Source organism: Chiroxiphia lanceolata, chromosome Z (genome assembly GCF_009829145.1).
Source record: "Chiroxiphia lanceolata isolate bChiLan1 chromosome Z, bChiLan1.pri, whole genome shotgun sequence".
Classification (NCBI taxonomy): Eukaryota; Metazoa; Chordata; class Aves; order Passeriformes; family Pipridae; genus Chiroxiphia; species Chiroxiphia lanceolata.
The window spans coordinates 10410283-10429529 of NC_045671.1; the positions used below are offsets into that span (position 1 = coordinate 10410283).

At 39.6% G+C, this 19247-nt stretch overlaps 1 protein-coding gene across 2 annotated transcripts; it reads left to right on the plus strand.

Annotated features, from left to right (window-relative positions):
* Window positions 1-1043: 1043 nt before the first annotated feature.
* Window positions 1044-16388, plus strand: SUB1 (SUB1 regulator of transcription). Of its 2 annotated transcripts, XM_032675263.1 has the most exons (6): window positions 1053-1112; window positions 1877-1983; window positions 2998-3070; window positions 4697-4816; window positions 10606-10714; window positions 13319-16388. In XM_032675263.1, the coding sequence occupies exons 3-6, from the start codon at window positions 2999-3001 to the stop codon at window positions 13396-13398; spliced, it is 381 nt and encodes a 126-aa protein (XP_032531154.1). In that variant the 5' UTR covers window positions 1053-1112; window positions 1877-1983; window position 2998; the 3' UTR covers window positions 13399-16388. The 2 variants fall into 2 exon arrangements, with proteins under 2 accessions (XP_032531153.1, XP_032531154.1); XM_032675262.1 differs by lacking the exon at window positions 1877-1983 and having other exon boundaries at window positions 1044-1112.
* Window positions 16389-19247: the final 2859 nt, after the last annotated feature.

Below are 19247 nucleotides of genomic sequence, written 5' to 3' on the forward strand. Positions count from 1 at the left end.
TCAGACCCGACGTGAGTGGGGGGCTCTCTGATGCTCCCCAGTCCCCACCGACATAGCCTTGCAGGGAGAGAAGGAAGGCCGAGTTGCAGGTGGCAGGAGGGGGATGTGGTGGTAGGAGGGGAAGCAGCAGAAGTGGTTCTTGAGGGCAGCCCAGGTGTGGCAGGGCCGCGGTTTCGCTATGCAAAGCCACCGCAGCCACAGTGCCTCACGTTGCTGCCCAGGCGGCATCGAGGAACTGCTGCGGTGTGTGAAAAAACAGCCATTTATTAATTATTGTGGATTTTTTTCAGCCTGGAGGAGACTGAGGGGAGACTTCACAGAATCGTGCAATCAACTAGGTTGGAAAAGGCCTCTGAGATCATCAAGTCCAACCTATGACCGAACACGACCTTGTCAACTAGACCATAGCACTGAGTGCCACATCCAGTCTTTCCTTACGCTCCTCCAGGATGGTGAATCCACTGCCTCCCTGAGCAGCCTGTTCCATTGCCTAGTCACCCTTTCTGGGGAGAAATTATTCCTAAAGTCCATTGCAGTCTACAGCTTCCTCATGAAGGGAAGCAGAGGGGCAGATACTGATCTCGTCTGTCTGGTGACCAGTGACAGGACCCAAGCGAAAGGCCTGAAGCCCTGTCAGGGGAGGGTTAGGTTTGCCACTGGGAAAAGGTTCTTCACCTAGAGGGTGGTTGGGCACTGGAGCAGGCTCCCCAGGGAAGTGGTCACAGCACCAAGCCTGACAGAGCTCAAGAAGCATTTGGACGATACTCTCAGGCACACGGAGTGACTTCTGCGGAGTCCTGTGCAGGGCTCGATGATCCTGGTGGATTCCTTCCAACTCAGCATATCCTGTTATCTCCGTGATTCTCTCCCAGCGGAGGACGTTCTGTGACTCCGCAAAGGTTCCCTTCCCATCGCTGTGACCCCGCTCACTCCCGCCGCCCCCTCGGCGGGGGCGCGAACGGGCGACAAAAGGGACAAAGGGCCGCGCGTCCCCTTTAAAGCCAGCCCCCTCCCCGCCCCGCCTCCCCACGTGAGCGGCCCGGGGCGGGCGTTCCGCGGCGCGTCAGTTCCGCCCGTGTCGCGGTGCAGAGCAGCCACGCGCGGAGCAGGACGTGAGTGCCCGGTCCCCACGCGCGCCCCCCGCGGCACCGCCCAGGGCAGCCCTGCCGGGAGGCTGCCCCGTGTTCCTCGAGTGCCCGCGGTGCCCTGCGGGAGGGCTGCCCCGCTGGGGAGCGGTCGCCTCTGCCGAGGGGGAGCTGCCACGCTGAGAGGCGCGGAGGGTCTGAGGGAGGGAGAAGATGGCGCCTCTCCGCGCTCCCCCCCTGCCCCCGCGCCGGGAGCGGGAGCGGACCCGGCCCGCCGGCGACCCCCGGCCCGCTTCTGCCCGTGCTGCCTTTCTGTCGCCCCGCTGCGGGTGACCCGCGGCCCCCTCGCTACCGCCCTGCCCCGGGAGCACTTGGGTGTCCTCGCCCCATTCCACCCCCGTCCTTGTTCGGGTCTTGGGTGTCCTTTCCTCGGGGGGGGCGGCACGAGCCGTGGAAAAAGAGGAATAGGGGAGGAAAATGGCGGCTGGGATCCGCCTACCTGGTCTTCCCGACTCGCCTTCCTTTCCTTACCTTTCCCCGCTCTCGCCTGGCCCGTCTCATCGCCCTCACCCCCCTCCTCGCCTGCCTCGCCGTGTCGCCTCACGCTCGGCCCCTCCGGGGGGCTCCCACCGTCCCGCATCCCTTTTTCCTCCGGTTTCCGCCCACACCTTCCTCCATGTTGTCCCTTCCTCGTCCGCGCGCGGACCCCTGGGGTCATCCCCGCGCACCATCGTTTGGCTTTTCAGACTCAGTGTCATCCCTGTGCTTATTTTCACATTGTCCCATTCCAGCGCTCCTCTGCCTCCATCTTACAGCGCGGCTTGTGTGTGCTTCCCCATTCCCTGTATCCTGTGCAGTGCTCCAGCCTCCATCGCAGTGCTCCGAGCTGTTACCACAGGTCTTGCTCTACTTTAGAACCACGTTGATTCATTACCATTATTTGGGCTCCGTGGTGGTTTTTGTTGTTGTTGTTGTTTTTTTAATTTGCATATGTGGGTTTTATTTCACTGCCAGTTTAACAACTCTTCAGAATATCCCTTAGTATTATGTTAGCCTTTCCTAGCTGTGGTTCATATCACAGTTTCTCTCTAGGATGCCTGGTTTTATTCTGAATGAACAAAAGAGCTGTGGATGTGTTACAAAGCAATAGCAGGGAAGATGTGCAACCGCTACATCTAACCACATGTTTGCATACCAGAGTGATGTATGAGCACACCTGGCAGCATGCATTCCAGGAAAGCTGAATGTCCATCTAACCATATATTTGCATACCAGGGTGATGTATGAGCACACCTGGCAGCATGCATTCCAGGAAAACTGAATGTCCGCTTGTCTGGCAAATGAATAGGCTCTAGTGACTGATGTGTTGAAGCTGCAGTGGAAATATTAATTACAGTGCTGTGGTTCACTGTAACTGAAGTGTTTTTCAGACTGTTGTGTTGGTGGGATCTTCATCTTTATGTGTGATGATTATGCAGCACATTGCTTGTGAGTCCAGCTGGGTGAAATGCCCACGTAAGAGTACAGGCAGTGAAAGGACCTTAATGAACTATATATGTGAATGTCATATAAAGGATTTAACTGGAGGACGGCATTATATTTTATTTTTTACATCGTGGTTTTTGCCGTGTCTGGGGATGTATGACACTTGTGAAAAATTGTTCTTTTGTAAACAGTTCAGAAGCCAAACCGTTTTCTGCATTTAGTACAGTTGCAGTAAAAAGGGGAAGAGATACAAGAGGGAAGAGTGTTTGAGATTGCATCTGCAATGTGTATTAAAGCTTACATGAAATGGCAGGAAAGTCTTTAGGAGAGTTTTGAATAAGATGAGCCAGTACAGATTTGAAGATGGCTTTCCAGCCATAATGGGATGTATTTGTGTAGTGTTCTCATGTTATTTTTCTCTTCCCAGAATGCCTAAATCAAAGGAACTTGTATCTTCAAGCTCATCTGCCAGTGATTCAGATAGTGAAGTTGACAAAAAGGTGAACATTATATACAGTTTATTACTGTATTAACTCTTTTATTTCAGGCCGAGGTTAAGGAATTAGATGAGCATTATGTCACAACATGCCTGTTATTCCCTGTGATTTATGAGACACTTAAAAAAGCTCTCTCCCTCCCCGCCCCCCAAAAAAACAACCCCTTTCCCAAGTTTGGGTGGATTACATGTTTTTTGAGTTGCGGAAAAGGTTTTTTTAAGTTGCATTTTGCTTTATTCATGTCATTCCATATGATAGATATAATCACAAGGTTCCTGTAATTCTTTATTGCTTCGTGGCAAGTGATAGAAGGCTTTTGTATAAGCTGCCCTGATGGCAAGAATTTAGACTTATTTTGAGAACATGCCCACACCCACCACTGCCAATTTGACATCTGGATTACTTCTCTGTAATAAAAATCTTATTTTACCCTGTGCTTCATTGTGTCATTTGCTTATCTTGTTTGCATGGTTTTTTTCTCTGCTTAATTTTCTTTTATTTGCTGTAATACCACCTGTTAGTTTCTCACTTAAAAGCTGAGCCAACCTGAGTGTATTTGAATTGATAAATTTTAACATGACTGTTGTGAATGTATAAATTGAGTGTTCCTGTTTATTTTTAGTAGTTATTTAATTTAGAATCTTGTATAGATGTATCAGTGATTACGAGCAAAACCAGAAAAAACTAGTGAATTTGTGTTTTTGAGAAATGCTATTTCTTAATGCAGACATCAGGTATTTTAGTGTAGTACTTTAAAAGGCTTGGTCTGATTTACTGAATTGCTTCAATCATGACTTGATTGCACCTTGCAAATCAGGTGTTCTGTCAGACCTTAAGAAAAAAAGTTGATGGGGTGATTTTTTTGTTAGGGAACTGTATTCCTGAAAAGACAGTCTGACAGCCTGCTTTAGTGGGCAGTAGGGTTGGGGTTTTTTTCAGAGAGGTTATCCACAACGTGATCTGAGCAGGTGAGACTAATTTTTGGTATGTTGGTATTCCTTTTTTTTTTTGAGGTGGGGAACATGGTTACTATATAACCGTGAGTAGAAACAGTAACTTTGTGAGTTATCTGAACAACGTGATTTACAGGTCATATTGTCTGAATGTTTTAAAAAGATGTTTAATTTATCATGCTGAGGGCAGAGATTGGATGCTGATTAAAAAACAAAAGTTTTGTGATGGAGGTGGTTTCCAGATCCTTTAATCATTATCTTCTGTAGGTTTTATTTCTTTTTTTGAAGAGGAGTCATAAACTGTTCTGCATTTTTTGTTGCACTCAGTAGAAGGGAAAGTGTCATTTCTCTCAGACTTAATTTTTTTATTAAAACTACTGAGCTGACAGTGTTACTGTGCAAAAAGAGAAGGGTTTTTGAAATGTATTTTGATATGATTAAATTATCTTTAAAGCCAAAGTATTATGGTAAACTTCACTGGGAACAGAATTAGGCTCATTGGAAGGGTTTTATTTCTTTGATTCCAGTCTAAATGTACAGTATTGGAGTCCTGCCTTCACAGCAGGAAGATGGTAGTGTGCATTACTTAGTAATGGTTTGTGACATAAAATGTAAACTTTTCTGTAGCATATAGAGTGAGTTGTGGCTCATGGTTTTTTTTTTTCCTTGCTCCAAGGCAAAGCGGAAAAAGCAAGCAGCTCCAGAAAAACCTGTAAAGAAACAAAAGACTGGTGAAAGTTCAAAAGGTGCAGCTTCTTCTAAGCAAAGCAGTAACAGAGATGAGAATATGTTTCAGGTAAAATTGATGACTCATAAAGCCTGGTAAAGGTAACATGTTGCATCATATTCAGTATAAATTTTATGAGGTGATCTGAGTTTCTTGGCAGCATAGTCTTGGTCTCCTGAATCCTTGGCTGGAAGGGATTACGGTGCTCGCATGCAGATGAGATGCTCAGAAGAGCATGGTCAAGTTTCAGCTGAGTAAAAGAATCTGAGTTGCAGCAATTGATCTAATCCTCTTGACTTTGCCTGTGCTAGCTCTGGGTACTCATTTTGTCGGTAAATACAGCACTTACCAAGAGTATACTGTAAATATTAGATTAGGTTTGTCTCTACATGGAAATGTTTTTTAATCAGGGCTCTTGGAAAAAAAGCTTCTTGGAAACCAAAGCGTGGACTCTTCATTCCTGTTTAACTAGGTCAAGGACAACTTGTATGATAAGACAGCATCTTGGAATAAGTTTTGCTTCTTACTGTATTTTATGATGGAGAATTTTATCGCTGAACATCCATAATAATAGTAATTTTTGACATTGTCCCTGTTTTTAAGATGGAATGAATGTACATTTTTCAGTAGAAAGGTGCGTTTGTGAATTCAGGGTATTGCAGTTTCCAGGGTTGGCTGAGGCAGTAACAGCGTGTGCTGAGACCTGTGCAAGAATATACATAGCTCAGAATTACGTGCTTTACAGGCATGGATCAAGACCTATTAAAGGTCTCTGATTAGCTGGCTGAAAAGGAATATAAATTTGTGAGACTTTGATTCTCAACTTCGTGAAAGGGTGTTCGGGAAATGTGTCTAGTGAGGTGGCCCAAACACAGAGTAAGCTAAAATTAAATGATTCTGGGCTGTGTAAAGTAATATGGGGAAAGAAAACGTTTTCTAGAGAGACCTTCCCTGTGATACAAGGCAGTTATTTTTAGTGTCTTAATTCTCACTTTCCTCTACTCATGTTGAGGAGGGGAACTTTGGGGCAATGCCTGGACTTCCCTATTGAAGGGAGTGTATAATATTTTTAGTTCTGCTTGGGCATGCTTTGAACTCTGTAGGGAAAATGAGATAGTGAATTCTATACCTTATGAGGTGAGCCACAGTTAGAACTCTAAAGAACTATGTATAAACTTTGTGTTATATTTATAACAAGTTCAGAAATTCCAGCCTTGAAGAAAACTGTTAAAACTTTTAGTGTTCCCCTGATGCAAAAACAGCCAGGCACTTTCAAATAAAAATGAAAGTATTTGTGTACTCTGGTTTCTTGAAACCTTTTTGACCTAAGATATTAAAAAGTTACTAAAAACAGACAGTAGAGGACTCTTATTAGTCTGAAAAGAGCAAGGTTCTTCTGGTGTTGAGTATAATATAGATATTTGAATATCACCTTGACCTAAAACATCAGTGTTACTCAGTCTGCCTGCCTTTCAGGTAATCAACAACAAAAAAATTTTTGGATTGCTCCTTGTATTATGTGAAGCTTTGTCGTTTTTTTCAAGCTGCATCAACTTCCGCCCAGTTCCTAAGAGGTAAATGTTGCAGTGGATAAATAGAGCTATAGTAGCTCTGAGAATACTGCCCCTCCCTCCCCCCTACTTAAAAGAGCATGCTATAAGATGCTGTTACATGGTAATTTTTTAGATACAGTTTTGTTTGTTCTAGGACTTTTAATAATATTAGAAACTCTTATTTCTGGAGGGTTTCTCTCCCACGGCAGTAACATGATCTCTTGATGTGGAAGTGACTTTACAGTAAAACTTACAAGTGTAGCTTCAGCTGGTGGAAATGAGGCTGTAAAGCATTCCTAGGATAGTCACAAGTTCTATGGTGTCCATATTGTGTGTGGGAGTGGCTTCAAATGATGTGATACTTAGAGGATTGTTGTTCTGCACTCTCAGGCTGGGCTCTTAAGGCATACAGCTTCCCTTAATGTAGAGCTCATTGTGACTGCTGCATTCTGAAGATTCATAATTTTCATAAATTTTTACATTTTATATTTTTGTTTGAGACTGTTGCTGTAATGATTTTTTTTTTCAACTACTTATGAAGAATAGTATGAATGTAAGTAGAAGAGAATTAATTCAATATAAGAGACCAAGTGTATTTTATGTTTTTTTAGGTCTTCGCCTTTTTAGGTTTTATAGATAGCCTGGTATACTTTGCAGTTTGTTGTACAGTTAGCATGCAGAAATTTATCTTGCTCCCCTGTGTGATGTATTACTAGAGGCACTAAGGACTAGAGTTATTCATGTCAGTGTGGAAGGGTTTAGTGTTGATACATTAGATTCCTGTCTGTGGCTTCAAGCCAACCTGAGCTCTGCACCATGTGCTTTGGTTAGTTTGACTAATCCTATCATCTACCTATGCCTGATTTGGATAAGGTTTGTCAGGATGCATTAATGACTACCCAGAGTGGAACCACATTGCATGATCATGCATTTAACTGACATCGTTACTTAAAAGTTGTCTGTGTGTTGTCCTGTCCACTCTCCACCCTTTTTTTTTTTTTTTTTTGAGTTTTGGTCATATTTGCTTTTTGACTTCAGATAGATAAGTTCTTTGATTTCCCACTGTAAAGTTCTCTAATTTCCCAGTGTAATGACTTTATCGTAGGCTCCTGAAGGAAGGTAAATATGTAAGTGTACGATGCTCTGAAACTGTTTGGTTTAGCACATTAATTATGAAACTTAGGTGGTCACCGATGCATTTCACAAACAACTTGCTGTGTGACAGATCTCACTGTTTACAGGAGTCTTCATTGTGCTCCTTGTAGTGCTGTCCATACACAAAAGGAGCTTTTTTTGCCGTTTCTACTTCCACAGTGTGTGTACCATTTAATCCAGAAAATCTGGAAAAGTAATGAAGAAGGTGCTTACTGAAGCTCATAGAGGAAGTCAGTTGCATAGCTGTGAAGGGAACTGAGACACAATTTCAGTACTTTTTATTCTGAGAAACAAACTTGGAAATGGTGGTTTTAATTCGTATAATTCAGTAGAGCAGTATAATCTTAGGATCTGTAGTATTTAATGAAGTATATGAACTTGTCTGTGAAGGCTGAACTGCAGTAACTGGACTGCTGTAAGTCAATATGACTGTTGTGGTTTAACCCCAGCCAGCAGCTGCTCACTCACTCCACCACCAGCAGGACTGGGAAGGGAACTGGAAGTGAGAAGACTTGTGGGTTGAGATAAAGCATTTAATAGGTAAAGCAAAAGTGCTGCACTCAAACAGAGCAAAACAAGGAATTAATTCACTACTTCCCATGGGCAGGCAGGTTTTCAGCCATCTCCAGGAGAGCAGGGCTCCATCACGTGTAACAGTTACTTGGGGAGACCCCAAGCATGTACCTCCCTTCTTCCTTCTTCCCCCTGCTTTATATACTGAGCATGATGCCATATGATATGGAATATCCCTGTGTCAGTTGGGGTCACCTGTCCTGGCTGTGTCTCCTCCCATGCACTTGCAGGCATGGCAGTAGGAAAAGCAGAAAAGACCTTGACCCTGTGTAAGCCCTACTCAGAACAAGAACATCTCTATATTGTCATCACTGTGTTCAGCACAAATCCAATCCATAGCCCAATACCAGTCACTGTGAAAAAACTAACTCTACCCCAGCCAAAACTGGCACAGCAACCCTTGAAACATGACTGTACTTATGGAGATCTAAATATACGTTTGTCAGTGAAATTACCCCAGGACTATCGGCTGCTTCATAACAAAAGAATTGTTCAGGAATGAACCTGTACCAGAATTGCAGGTAGCTAAGTATCGAGAAACATCAGTTTACTTATGTCTAGACTTTGGTTGTGGTTTTAAACCTTAGATGTTTGTTGGAGCTGTACTTCAGAAGCGTATTTAAAAGTTTTGGTGATGGCAGCTTTTGCATAGAACAATTTTGCATAAATTGTTCAAAATTTATTGTGATCATTCATCTGAAATCTAGACAGTGATGTGAAATCTAGCTTAATTTCAGCATTTTCATATAGAACTGCTTCCATCTAAGTTAGACTGACTGATTGAGTAAATATGAACTTTGCATTATTGCCACTCATCTTACTGTAGTTGAATTGAGACATACAGTCTTTGCAAATCACGTTCTAAACACTTTAACTGTATTTGCAGCTTTAAGCTGCTATATTATGTTAGATTTTATTATTTAGGACAAACCTGGAAGTACTTGGCAATACACTTAGATTCTTCCACAGCCATGGAAAAAGAGGTGCTGCTGAGTGCTACTACTTGAAGCTGTTCTTAGAGGTGACCTTAAAAGTTAGCGAAGCGTTAAAGGGTAAAACCAAGAAACGTTGTTCGTGTAAGTCTGTTTAGGATGTTCTTTGCCGGCAGTGCTGAGGGGCTTGGGCATGGTGCCAAGTTTGGTCTGAAAGAGTTGGATGCCATGAACTTATACTTTATTTTTGAATGTTAAATTTGTAGTGCTGTGAAAGTGTTTAATTGGTCAAAAAATACTGTCTTAAAAACTGTAATGTCTTGTTCATTTTAACGAACTAGATGCTTTGAAGCAGGAAAAGTGCTTCAGACTTACGTTATCTAGGTATGTCATAATTGTTTTATTATCAGTTTTAGAAGTCATGTGGCATGATCTGCGTAAGAAGAAAAATTTCTTTAGGCAGACATAAAAGTGTTCATGTTTGTATTAATTTTGTGAAATAAGAGCATATGACTTAAACACCTGTGAATCAGTGTACTTGATGGGAGAGTTTTTCAATCTATCTGGTCAGACTTAATGCTAGAGTGTTTGGATCCCCCTTAGGTTGTATCAAAATGCAAGATGCACAGATAAAGGAAGTTGAAATATTTTATCAGGAAGGAGTATTTTATTTTAAAATCGTTTACTTTAGAATCTGTTCTTTCTTCATAAAATGTATCCAGAAGGTGCATGCAAAATTCTAAGGATTTCTTACAGGAATTGTGAGAAATTTTATTTTATTCTGATTTTGTTATCGAATTTCTGGTTCTCCAATTCACCATGTACTTTGAATTTATGTGAATAAATAGTTTTTTATCATATTTGGGAAGATCTTTAATAAGCCTAAATGTGTGGTGTATTGTGTAGTTGTTGGTTTGATTCTTCCTCCCACTTCCTCCCACTCACTCTTCCCCTCACCTGAAAAAAAAAAATGGTGCCCATGTAATTCAGTTAAGACATTGGTGCAGAAATTATGGAACTCAGGAGTCGTTTCATAATATGCTACGTGCCGGTAAACGGAACGTTTTTGGAACGTTGTTTTTGGAACACCTGGTACAGTGAGGTACCTGTGAGGATTTGGGAGTGGGCATGGGACAGTAGTTGGCTAACTTTCATTTCCATCTGTATTTACTGTGTTAAAAAAAAAAAAAAAAGCCCCACAATTACCTGAGGGGTTTTTTTTGGGAGGCATTGCACGTGAATATCTAATTCGCTTTCTGTACGTGTGAAAGGGACTAAAATTTACACTTGGGAGTAGAGGTCCCTTTTTCCTGTCTTCTTTTACAGCTGCTGGAAACAAAGGCAAAATTTTATTTCAGAAAACAGTAAATCCATGACTTTTATAAGAAGCAAGCATGTAAAGAATACAGACTTTTTTATTCTGGGAGGGCTACTTCTGCACTGAGCATTGCCTGCTCAACTAGTTTTAAGTCGTTGCTTATTAGCCTACTGACTACTCTGAGTTAAGCTTTTAATCTAGTTGTTTCTCTGGTGTCTAAAATAAGCTGCAGTGTGCAGTGTCACATGTCAGAGTCTAATGCTGCTGGGGAAAGTGAATGCTGTAATATGTAAAATACCTAAAAGACCTTTATGTGTGTTTTGACAGATTGGCAAAATGAGGTATGTCAGTGTTCGGGATTTTAAAGGAAAAGTCTTAATTGATATTAGAGAATACTGGATGGATCAAGAAGGTGAAATGAAGCCTGGCAGAAAAGGTATTGTTCTGCTTGATGTTACTTCGTATTAAAACATTGGGTTTGCAGTAGAATGTTGTGTATCATCTTTTGGTGCTACGTGATATTTTTAGAGTAATATTTTTACTTTCTTATAATTTGTATTTTCAAAAAGCATTAGTTTAATCTGTAGATTATAAATAAGAACAAAGTGGGTTTGTTGGCCTGAGTCCATTTTCCTAAATAGATCCTCCATGTTTTATGGCAAGGCATCAAAACAAGCAAATTTGGTAGAGAACTTATAAACATGACCATAACACAGCCATACTTTTTTCCCCCAATTGATTAACTTAGTTAACACAATTTATTTTATTACAATTGGATTTCTTATTTCAAAATTCACTGAAAAGATTTAATCATTTTTATAAGATGTTAATTTTGTTAAAACAAGCAGGTCTTTCAGTTTCTATTAAATTTTTGATTAAAAAAATCAGAACATTTAATGTGACTAATTTTGGAGGAAAAAAGTGAAGATTTTAGTAGAGGGATGAAGTATCTCAAGTGATCAAGCTTTGGTACCAAGTTTCTAATCTACAGTACAGCACAAGCCCTTATACCTTTAATTGCTGCTTGGATAGTTGCTTATCATGGCAAGCCTTCACTGTGAACCACTTTCAGAACTTTTTCATTTCAAGATGAGGATGTGAGGACAGTTGCAGGAGTAGTGCTGTGCTTAAGGTTGTGTTGCTTCTCTTAGAAAAGTCTACTTTTTATCAGTTTTTGTACTGCATCAATGAAAGAGGTAAGTATGAAACGTTCTGGCCTGGGGATTCATAGAGTCATTGAATGGTTTGAGTTGGAAGGGACTTTACAGATCTCGTTCCAACCCCGTGCCATGGACAAGGACACCTTCCACTACACCAGGTTGCTCAAAGCCCCATCCAACCTGACCTTGAACGCTTCCAGGCATGGGGCATCCACAGCTTCTCTGGGCAACCTTGCCAGGGCCTCACCACCCTCACAGGCAAGAATTTCTTCTAAATATCCAGTTTAAATATACCCTCTTCCATTTTGAAGCCACTCTCCCTTGCCCCATCACTTCTTGCCATTGCATAAAGTCCCTTCCCGGCCTTCCTGTACTGGGAGGCTGCAAAGTTTGAAGACATAAAATCAGCATAACGTTCTTATGGTGTGTTCAGGAGCAACTCAGTGAACAGTAATTTGAAAAGTTTGAGAAGCATTTTCAACATTTCTTGAATAACCACTGAGAATAGGTTTCCATGAACAGGTGTACTGGTGTTGTACAGGAACATTCTTTGTTTTGGATTTGTTGTTAGTTAATAAAAAAGATGAATTTCTAAGGACTTTATCCTGCTGAAATTTTACTAGGATAAAATTTAATAGTAATCTGATACAGTATGTGAGCCAAATATTCCATTGATGCACTCGTAAGCCACCTATTTAGCTATCCTAAAACCAGTATAAGTACTTGAAATACTATAATAAGACAGAAAAATAAATCCAGCATTATAAATTGGTCAGTGTCTCAAACAGCAGATCTGAACTTTGTGCAGTTCGTCTGGTGTGTAGTTGAGGGACGTTTTGATGATGCTTGTCCCCTATTAATGGTTAGCACACCTGACCTGTGTTCAAAAAGAAATCTTCACGCTATAGGTTGATGGAAAACTGCTTAGAGAAGCTCCATGCACAGCACTTGCTGCTTTTAATTATGATGGTGCCCTCATAAGACAATGATGGGGAAAAAAGGAAAAAAAAAAAAGACTGTGAGCTCAAAAAGTGGAATTCAAAGTTTCGACTGTTCTGAGGCCCTGCACCACCTACAGGGAGAAAGCAATGAAGGACACCTGATCACTGACGGAGGAGAGTGAGGGTAAATAGTAGAAGAGCTTGGTGGGAGAAAGTATGAGAGGTAGCCCTGTGAGCCTGCACTCTTCACAGAGTTGGCATAGAGATTGTGGGGGAAGAATGAGGAGACTAAAGCACAAATGAAACATGCACCTGGACTCAAGCTTGAGGAAAATGAGGACAGATGTAGAACTGAGGAGATGGTTTATGGGGTACTTATTGAATGATTAATGTTTGAATGTTACTGGAAACTATAGTGAACTTGAAGAAGAAATAACTTATGTTGGTTTGTGTTAGTGAGTGTAATAGAGTCTCTCCAGAAGGTTACTTATAGTATATGTTATTTACAGTGCTTTGAGAAACAAAACGGAGGGGGGGGGAATCCAGAATTATAGTACCTGAAAAGTGCATAGAAAATCAGTCCACATAGGTATGGCTTTTAGGAGCCAGCAGGAATATGAATGATTTCCTACTTCTCACCCAGGGCTTTTGTACTGCCTTCTGTTAAGGCCTTCTTGTGTTTAGCCTAATACTTGCAAAATTTTTTATTACACACATTCTCTTTGCAATGTAAGCTTGTCTAGAGGTAACCTAAAGTTAAATTGAAGTGTTCAAAGTGAGCAGTTTCACTTCGTAACTATGATGGTTGTTGAAATAGCTCAGGCATTAATAGTTATGACATAGATTTTGTGTATGAAACTAGCCTTTATAGTAATTACACAAGAATACTGCACCACAATTTTCTTTTTGTCCTAAGTGTTTATTTTTAATGCATTTCAGGTATTTCTTTAAATCCAGAACAGTGGAATCAGCTGAAGGAACAGATTTCTGATATTGATGATGCAGTAAGAAAACTCTAAAGAGAGAGCCATACAAAAACTTATATCATGTAGTTGTATTAAGCAGTCTTTTTACATTGGCTTTAGTTTTCTAAAATATTGTTTTCCAAGCTATTGTATATTTGGATTGCAAAACAATTTGTAAGATGAATACTTTTTTTATGTGCATTAAAAGTGTATTCTGAGTGAGGCTATTTGTGTATACTTTACTAAAAGGAATTGTGTTGCTTTCACCCCATGGTGTAAAATAAACAAATCAAGTAATATGTAAAACATACTTGTTTATGGCCTTTTGATTGAAGGTGTTTGCTGATAAGGCCACCTAATAGCTTTAGTCATTGGTTTAGTTTCAGTTTAGTTCATAGTTAATACAAATTTATTTTCTGAGATTTCTTAAAATGTCTCAATTTAATTTTTTGGTACTGCCCTGCAACTTTCTGCTTTAAGACTTGATACAAACAGTGAATACTGGGGAAAACACATTTTTGTAGATAGTTTTCAATACTGTATTTGCTAATTTACCCTATTTATTCAGATGTAAACAGTCTTGAGTATATAGCTTTTTTTGCATTACTTGCATGAAGTATTAAGCTAAACAATAACACTTGAACACAAAACACATGCTAATTTTCTCATTTTTCTGTAGTTTGCTTGACCTAGAAAATACAAATAGCCTTTTTTCTTGAATTCTAGATGTGATGCATAAACTTTTACAGTAATAGACATATACCTCAGAGTAAGACAGTATTTAAAAGATCCACATGTGGTTATTAGTTAATACCTTTTTCAAGGTTTGCATTAAATTCATTCTGGAACACATGCTAACCAGTTATTCTATAGAAAAGGAACAGTTGACCTGTCTTTGTAGGGCTTTTGTTCAATTGAGAGTATTGCATAAACAATGATGCTTAAATTAGACTGTAGCACAGGTTAAGCAGTCAAACAGGGTTAAAACTGCTGCAGCCAAAATGTCTGTCTGTCATGTTCCTGCCCCATCCATGCTGCCTGCCTTGATAATGCTCTGGTAAGAAAAGCCTCTGCCCCGTGGAAGCTCTGCTAGACCAGAAGCTGCCCCAGTGGAAGGGCTTCTTGATGGCACCGAATCACAAGTACGATGTAGAACTCTGAGAGATAAGGGGCACACGAGAATGGAAGTCACTGGTGAAAGACCAAAGTTAGCTGGCACATAATAACAACAGGGAATAAATGGAAGCAAAATTGGAGAAGAATCGATTTTCTCACTTAACTCAGTTAATTGAAGCAAGAAGATAAAACAACGTCATGAAAACGGACATTTCAAGATGTAGTATGTAGTGAATGTCCAACCTAATTAGTTTGGCTGTAATTTTCCTATTTGTTGATAAAGTAATTGTAGTTTCTAAACTTTGTATAGATAAACATTTTTTAATTATGGAACATCTCAGTACAGTTGTTATTGCAGACATGATTGTAAGTGCCATACACAGGCTGTTCCTGTGCTGCAGAGTTCATTATTCAATGCAAATAGGTATTAAATGACTGAGTTCACAAGTATATATTACAAATATTACATATTTGTACAAATATGAGATATTACAAATAAATTAAGATCTGGATTTTTTTATAGCTCAGGAAATCTTAAATTTTTAAGAATTGCTGGAGGATGAATAAAAGGTTGAAGAGATGTTTGTGGTAGCAGATGTGTTTTTGGGCACAACATTCTTTTCTGAGTGACTGCTAACATCATGTAGGGCTATTTGGACCAAATAGAATAAATACAAAATAGCTGCTAAAATATCACAAGTGAGTGAATGAAATGTTTCATATCACTGTAGACAACTTTTAGATATTTGTTATTGCAGTATGTATATATGATTTTGTTCCTTTAAATCTGAAATTTTGCAACCAGATTTCATCCACTTTACTTTAAAACTCTCATGTAGCTACTTTAAAGTGCATGATTACATTAGAGGGAATAGTGTCCTCACTTAGATTACTGTGGTAATAGGTCATTGGGTGGCAGTTGTGTATCAGAGTACAATATAATTGTGTTCAGGAAGGTGGGAAATTAAAATTATTCATTTGGGGAGAGTGAAGTGAAAAAGTTTATTACAGTGGTTAGTTCTCTTGTGGAAATTGATGGTAGAAGTGTTCAAAGAAATTTGTATTTGTTAAGCACGAACTATTAGTTATTAGTAGGTATCTAAATAAACCAGACAGTTTCACAAATGAACTCAAAAGGGGATGAATTGATCAGGTGACTGATGTGCTTGGAAGACAATAATATACAAGTAACCTTGATAAAAATTTGGCACATTCAGTATTTTGAAATAAACAGTAGTGATTTGTCATGTAATCATCCATGGCTGTAGTCTTCCTAATTTGAGAAGAAAATTCTGATTTTTTTTTTTGAATAAAGATTATTTTCTTGCAGAAAAAATATTAGTTAGGATACATTTAGAAGTGTTCATGGAAGAAAATTGTGCATGTATGACAAGGCTGTGTAATATGGGGTAAGAGCACTGCTCTCTTCCCCACTGAAGTGACAAAACAAAGATGCATTTTATTCTTCGTGTTTATGCAGGGCATATTAGCAATATGTTTTATAAAATAAACCTACTGTGGAGCTTAGGGGGAAAAACGTCACAGTTAGAGCTGCCAAAGTACTGTATGTGTGATAATCAAACTGTCATGTACCATGTTGCTCGTATGTGGAGATGTTAATATTGAAAATAAACAAGTGCAGTACTAATTCTGATATTTCTGTTAAAGGAAATGCCCCAGTTATGTACTTATGTAATCCGTTAGCAGAAAAAAAAAATATGATGATTGTAATTTTGGTAACTCAAATGTCATATTGTTAGCCATGTGAAATGTTTCATGTTTTGCTCTGGTAGTATCTTCTGCAGAGAGGCCACTGGAAATATGAGCCCTGCAACTGTAATTACCTTAATGTTCAAATAAAAAATAGTTGAATGGCATATGTGTAGTAACAATTTGAACACTTGGAAATAAATGAAGACTTCTGTTGACGTAGTGTTATTTTTATAGAAAATTAGCTGCACTAAGAAATTCAGCTGCACTGACAAGTTATGGAACCTGCTGTTTGTTTATTACAACTGCTGTAATTTGGAAATTTGAAAACTTAATCATCTTATACTTGGTCCATGTCTGCGGGTGGGGGATTGATTTGTGTAGCCCACGGGGATAGAAATTTTTCACTAAGATAGAAGAACAAGTGTCATGTAAATATGGAAGCAACAGATATAAACACACATTCAAACATCAAACAGAAGAGTGCCTGATAAGTTATGGCTGTTAAGAGAATGGCTGATTGTCTTTTTTCAGTGGAGTTTCTCTTTGATCTGACTTTTAAGGTAACCACAGATTAGGTAGGAAAATTATCATTGGTCACTTATGTCAGCATAGGCTTTTTTTAGGAAGGACATTTGTTTTTTACGTTCTTGTGGTGACTGACCTGTAGGGAGTGGGTTATCTGATTGTGGCATTGAACCTAAGAGACTTTTGTCCAAGTGATTTTGAGTAGTTTAGTAATTTATAGCCACAGAAAGAGAAGTTACTGTGGCTCGAAGGGAAGAAATGGAGTCAGGGGTTCATGCAGGGTCCTTGTGTCCTACCTAGTCCTCATTTACTTTCACCCTCTTAACTGATAGGGTTCCTCTTTGACCGTGGCCCTGGTGCCTGTGTATGGAAGAGCATTCCAACGGGCAGTGCTTTTCCTGAATCAAGCCTGTGTGTCTCCTGCTCACAGCATAGTTACATAGTTTCATACTTACACAGAAGTATGAAGACCTGTGCTGAGGAACTGCAGTAAATAGTCCTTAGTTTAGTGATGGTTTATCAGGGAAGCTTACATTGCGCTATTGTGTGAGCAGAGGGACATGCCACAAGTCATGGGCATACTTAAAGGCTGAGAACCTAACAGCTGTTCCCTTGGTATTGTATTTTATTAAAAAAAATATTACAATTTTTTGTAAGATCTGCTTAATTCTATTTTCATTTTGTTTTCAGTGATTCCATATACTCACCACTGATCAGATGTCAGATGGGGTAGAGACTGAGGTTGGGTTGAGGACTCAAGTTTTTGAAAGCATTGTTATCCTTTGGAAGGAGGTGGGCTTGTAATCTTAAGGTGAATAGAGCTTGCCGTAGAACTGCAAAAGCTGGTGCAATTAACATACTATTCTAGGAAATCTTTAGGTGTATTTGATAAGGCTAAATAAGAAAAACATTTTATGCCTTCTTGGCCAACATGCCTAGTAGGCAGGCAGCTGTTACTTAATCACTGCACTTGGGCAGCAGTTGATGAGATGAAAGCTGCTGAAGTAAAGAAATGGTAAGATTTTACATAACTCTGTTACTTTTGTTTTTGAAAAAAAGAACTGTTTCACACCTTAGGATTTTAAATTCTTTATGCTTTCAATGATAGGCTAATGTGCCAGAATAATTTATGGGCTGTTAAAAACAAAGTTCATTTTGTCTTAGTGAATAGACCTGAGTTGTTCCATTCGTTAAAACATCACACAATATATCTGAGGGAGAGGTGAATGACATTGCTATATGAAGAGCAAAGTTGAGATTGACTTGAACCTAACAATAAACTACTTGAAATTAAAAGTATTAGACAGTATGTAGCAATAAAACTTGGCAGTGTATTTGTGTTGATTTTATGTAACCTCTGAAGGTTTTTGCTAGCTGTCTCAATGTGAAATGGCTCTGCTGTTTCCTCTGCTTTACATATGCCATCCCTTACTGAGATCTGCACTCCCTCTTATTTCCTCTGTTTTTTGTATTCTCACTGGAAGCATCCATCTGTCTCTTGGAACACAAGCATCTCTGGCTAAACTTGTGCAACCACAAGACAAGAAATATCTCAAAGATTGGTTCCTTGTGGTAGTTGGCAGATAGAGCTGCTATTGCTAATACAGGCCAATTAATGGTCATATGTGTATGTGTATATATTTTAGCATTGTGATAAAGTGCACTTAAAATGGATTACTCTTGCCAACATGCATACTTCCCAAAGGAAGTAATTCTGTTCATACTAGCTTGGATTATTGTCTGCAGTGAAAATAGTGAACAAATGCTTTTCCCCCTGAAGTGATTATTAGCAACTTGGAGAACACCCCAGTGAGACAGTTCCTGGGGTGAACGTAAACAGAGCTGTCATGTGGATGGATATCAGCTTGCCATAAGCAAAGGTGTTTGTAATTACAATGGTTTGGTCAGTGGAAAGAGAACTCAATTGCATGGGTAGCCTGAAAAGTTCCTGAAGTGCCCTGTAAGTATCATTTATGATGATATCAAGACTGCCCTCCTGTCCAAAGAAACCTCAGAACAATATTAGTGCACCTGTCTCTACAAAACCCTTGATTTTTATCTTTTGTTTTTTTTTTTCGTTTCTTCAGAGATTTGTCAGTGTATGTGGTGTAGCCCCCTTTCAGTAGGAGAATGTTCCTGTGAAACTGTGTTGGGAAAGTGCATTATCTTAGTTTCACACAGCATCTACTCCATTACTATTTAATAGTAATGTGCCTTTCACCTATCAAAACAATTTGTAGTAACATGCAGAGAATACTTGTGACTAATCTGTTAAAATGCTTGCAAATGAAGATTTTGTGTTTTGGGGACAATTTTTTTGTAAATAAATCATCTAGGTGTTTCCCTCCACTTCTTTAAATTTGTTCTTGCCTTGGTATTTTAATTTTGTGGAACTTCCTTGCAGGAAATTGAATTATATTTTTTTCTTGTAATGATTAAGGAGCTTTGCAACTCATTATTTTTAACATGCTCCAGTTTCGGATTTTGAAAATGAACTTACAAAGGTCATGCTTGGATGCATTTTTTACTAGATTTTGCTAGATTACCAG